Source organism: Plectropomus leopardus, unplaced genomic scaffold, assembly GCF_008729295.1.
Source record: "Plectropomus leopardus isolate mb unplaced genomic scaffold, YSFRI_Pleo_2.0 unplaced_scaffold3976, whole genome shotgun sequence".
NCBI lineage: Eukaryota > Metazoa > Chordata > Actinopteri > Perciformes > Serranidae > Plectropomus > Plectropomus leopardus.
The window spans coordinates 1-4,486 of NW_024643527.1; the positions used below are offsets into that span (position 1 = coordinate 1).

At 40.7% G+C, this 4,486-nt stretch overlaps 1 protein-coding gene across 1 annotated transcript; it reads left to right on the forward strand.

Annotated features, from left to right (window-relative positions):
* Positions 1-6: 6 nt before the first annotated feature.
* On the forward strand, positions 7-4,460 carry LOC121939010 (beta-enolase-like; the record flags this gene model as incomplete). Its single annotated transcript, XM_042482161.1, has 4 exons — positions 7-49; positions 3,366-3,455; positions 4,174-4,269; positions 4,343-4,460. Coding segments are annotated over exons 2-4 (299 nt in total), but the record flags the coding sequence as incomplete, so codon positions are not given.
* Between the last annotated feature and the right edge of the window lie 26 nt (positions 4,461-4,486).

The window sequence follows — 4,486 nt, forward strand, 5'->3', positions numbered from 1 at the left end:
GACAGACGGCCAAAGACGACCCCTCCTCTCTTCTCTGACACACACTCAGGTAGGCGGACGCACAGACAAACCACTTCCTGTTTGTTTCTGCTCTGAAACTCTTTCTCTTATTTTGAAAGTTCAGTTTGCAGGAGTCTTTAGATGCAGCCGGCTGTTGATTCAAATCTGAATCTTTATCTGAACGCAGAGACAAAAGAGACAAACGTCTCTCTGACTTTCAGCTGAAGGTCAAACTGCTGCAGAGCTCGACCAATCAGACGAGACCACCGCAGCCGCACAAAGTCCACACACACACACACACACACACACACACACACCGTCAGCGGTGTGATCTCCAGTGTGCACGGTGCACCTTTACAGATAAAGGCAGGGCTCGTACGGTCATGGAAAACCTGGAAAACGTAATTAGCAAATGGCAATTTCAAAGCCTGCAAAAGTTTTTGAAAACCAAATATATCCTTAAATATTTAGAAAAATCCTGGAATTTTATTTTACAAATCTGTAGAAGAGCACACAGTGTGTTCAAGGAGCGTCGGAAATTTAAAAAAACAACTTTAATTTCTCTTTTTCAGTTTCTGGCTGACGAATGGGGTCATTTTTGGTGATTTTTAAAGAAAACATCTCTTCCAAAGCGGCAGGCTCGCAGGTTTGGAAGGCACAAAAATTGGCAACGTTTTTTCTCCACAGAGGTTCGGGCTGAGCCCCCGGTGCCCTCAAATCTGAGAGACGCCCCTGCTGAAGACACGTAAACTATAACAGCAGCTTCACTGGTGCGCAGAGGAAAACACAACATTTATGAGGAAAAAAACATTTCACCCAAATGTTTTTAAAGAAAAAACACACAAACTTTTCAAAGAACCACACACACACACACACACACAATTTTAAAGGAAAAACAATTACATTTTTTTTTAAAAGACAAACATGTTTTAAAGACAAACAATTGCCAAAATGTTTTCTTTAAAATCCACCAAAAAATGTCAAAAAAAATATAATTAAAAATATAAAATCTTTCTAAATCACCAAAATCATTTTAAAGAAAAAATAAAATCTTAACATTTTCTTTAAAAAAACACCAAAACAAAATGTAAAGGAAAAGGTTTTATTTATTAGAACTTGTTATGTAATTCAAGTGTACTTAAATTCTAATTTAAAATACCTCCAGCAGAAACAGAGTTGGATGAAAGCGTGTTTTTAAAAGTCCAGTAATAAAAGTCGGACTTGAGAACGTTTAAGTGCGTCTCAAAATAGTTCAGTTAAGTGCAGCTGTTTGAGTTTTAGTATATTTAGTAGATTGTTAGTACTTTGAAAATACCGCACTTTTAGCACATTAACTTTGTGTTCGTGGGAGTTTACTCAGTATACTTAAATGAAGTATTCTTTAGTGTACTTTTGTACTTGTCTTGTAAAGTTTTAACTGTGATAGTCACTGCAGTTTTAACAGTATTTGTATGTCGAGTGTCTTCACTCTGATTATTAGTACTTCAATTTGTCCTTTGTGTGTGTGAGTGTGTGTGTGTGTGTGATTGTGTGTGTGTGTGTGTGCAGTGATAGGTCAGACACACCAGCTGAACAACAGCTGAGTGGTTACAGTTCACTTGAAACCACGGATGGCCTTTACTGTACACACACACACACACACACACACACACACACACACACACACACACACTCACACACACACTCACACACACTCACGTGTACATTGTTACATAAGTCTTTGTGCTGCCGTGTACACATGAATGAAGCTTTAACTGTGGTGAATTGCAGTAACAGTACTGCAGTACTGTGAAGACGGTGACATCACTGATATTAGTACTGGAGCCTCAGAGAGTCCAAATTATTGTTTGGTAATTTCAGTGTATTTTTTTAAAAGAACTAAAATGTGTCTGAAAAATACTCTGAAACATGAATCCGACATATTATTATTAAGGAAGATAAATTCTTAAATAATGAATAAAACATCGAGTTGCCCTCTGAAAACATCGGCGAGCAGCTTAATGAGCAACAGCCCAAAATCTGCAAGAAATGAAAAAGACGTTACCAGAAAAATACTGGAAAAAAGAAAAATACATTGGAAAAAAGTAAAGTGAAAAACAAACAAAAAAACAAATAAATAACCTCAAGAAAGTGACAAACATCTTCTTCCCCTTTTCGCTCTCCTTTATTTTTGTAACGCGGTTTTTAAGTATATGATTAGGAAAATTTTAATTCAAGTTCGGAGATATTTTTCTCTTTTTTTGCAGTGTGGTATAATTCATGCCAAGATGCTTTTTATATTTTTCCTGTTTTTAAAAAAATAAAAATAAAATGAATAAATCAGACCAATTTTCAGAAGATAAAATGTTTGTGAAAGGCGTCAAAATGATGACGGCTCAGGTGTTAAAGGGTTAACGGGACGCTCAGAGACAGATGAAGACATGAATGAGACATTCAGAGACATTCAGAGACAGATGAAGACATGAATGAGACACTCAGAGACAGATGAAGACATGAATGGGACACTCAGAGACAGATGAAGACATGAATGGGACACTCAGAGACAGATGAAGACATGATGAGACATTCAGAGACAGATGAAGACATGAATGGGACACTCAGAGACAGATGAAGACATGAATGGGACGATGTCGGTGATGTTTTTCCGACCTTCAGTTATCAGAGAGGCTGATATCGTTTCACAGCCACAAATATCTCTTCAAATGTCAAGAGCATCAAGAAGAGTGTGAGTGTGTATGTGAGTGAGTGTGTATGTGTGTGAGTGTGTGTGTGTGAGTGTGTGTGTGTGTGAGTGTGTGTGTGTGTGTGTGTGTGTGTGTGTGTGTGTGTGTGTGAGTGTGTGTGTGTGTGTGTGAGTGTGTGTGTGTGTGTGTGTGTGTGTGTGAGTGTGTGTGTGTGTGTGTGTGTGTAATTCTGTAACAGTGAGGAGGAAGTCCTGACCTCTTGTAGAAAGGTCAGGGAAAAGGTCACACCACACTTTATGTATTAATATCTGTGAGGAAGAGGAGAGACGCCGTCTCTCTTTAACCCCCCCTCCTCTGGGACCACAATGGTCTGTCCCGCTCTCCTATTGGTCCGTAGTGACCGCCCATCACGAGTGAAGCTCTGTGATTGGCTGAGTATGAGGGGGGAGGGTCCTGCTGCCTGATGGAGGCATCATGGCGTTACACAGGATCTCTGCAGCAGGTCACACACACACACACACACACACACACACACACACACTACTGAACTCAGAGTGTGTGTGTGTGTGTGTGTGTGTGTGGTTCATAATGGGTCGATTGTTTTTCAAGGTCGTGGCTTCATTTGTCTCTCTGGCAAAGTCCAAACGTTTCTAACGAGCTGTCCCTCTTTGTGTCCAACAGTCAGGATGTCCATCACCAAGATTCACGCTCGGGAGATTCTGGACTCCAGAGGAAACCCCACGGTGGAGGTGGACCTGTGGACGGCCAAAGGTGAGCAGCTGGAAGAGCGGGAGCGTATGCATGTCAGCGAAGAGTTAATAATAATGTGTGAAAGGTGTGAAGGGTCGGAGGGTCGTAAGGTGTGAGAGGAGTCAGGACCTGAGGACGGTCAGCTGTTTCAGAGTTAATATTTCAAAAAGTTTTCATGAATTTGGAAGCTGAATTTCGGCCTGAATGTGGAACGTGGTGAGAATAAATAAAAGATTACATTTCAACCCACAGTGATGTTTGAAAAGTAAAAATGCAGACGTTAAAGTTTCCAGTTTTTCAGATTTGACAGTTTGTGTTTCGTGTGAACGCACATCCTGACACAGAAGGAGCGTTTTCACCAAACTCCAAAGAAAGTTCATTATTTTAAAAAGTTGTCATGAGATTTGAACGCTGAATTTCAGCCTGAATGTCTGAAAGGTGTGATTTTCTGTCTGAAAGTACGAGTGAGAAAATAATGTCGAAAGTGTGCAGTTTTCTTCCTCTCGGAACTTTACGTCTTTTCCAGATTTTTGGGAAAATGTGAAATATTTGATATGATTTTGTCAGAATATTTATGAAGATTTTGCAGCTCAGTTGTTATTAACTGTTTTATAATCACTTTTATAAAAGTTTTGACATTTACCTGCAGTGATTCATGAAATAAACAAAAATACAATAAAATACTGATCTGTCCCTCTGTCCCTCTGTCCCTCTGTCCCTCTGTCCCTCTGTCCCTCAGGTCTTTTCAGAGCAGCTGTCCCCAGCGGTGCGTCCACTGGAGTCCACGAGGCTCTGGAGCTCCGCGATGGAGACAAGAGCCGCTACCTGGGCAAAGGTAGGAGCGAGACAGCAGCAAGCCCCGCTCTCAGGTGTGTCTCTGTCCCTAACGTCTCTGTCTCACCCACCAGGTACCATAAAGGCTGTGGACCACGTCAACAAAGACATCGCCCCCAAGCTGATCGAGAAGGTATCAGCCGATAATCAAAACCTCAAAGACGCTCAGCGTCAAGTCAATGAGACGCTCAAGTGGACACTTAAAAATGACAATAAAA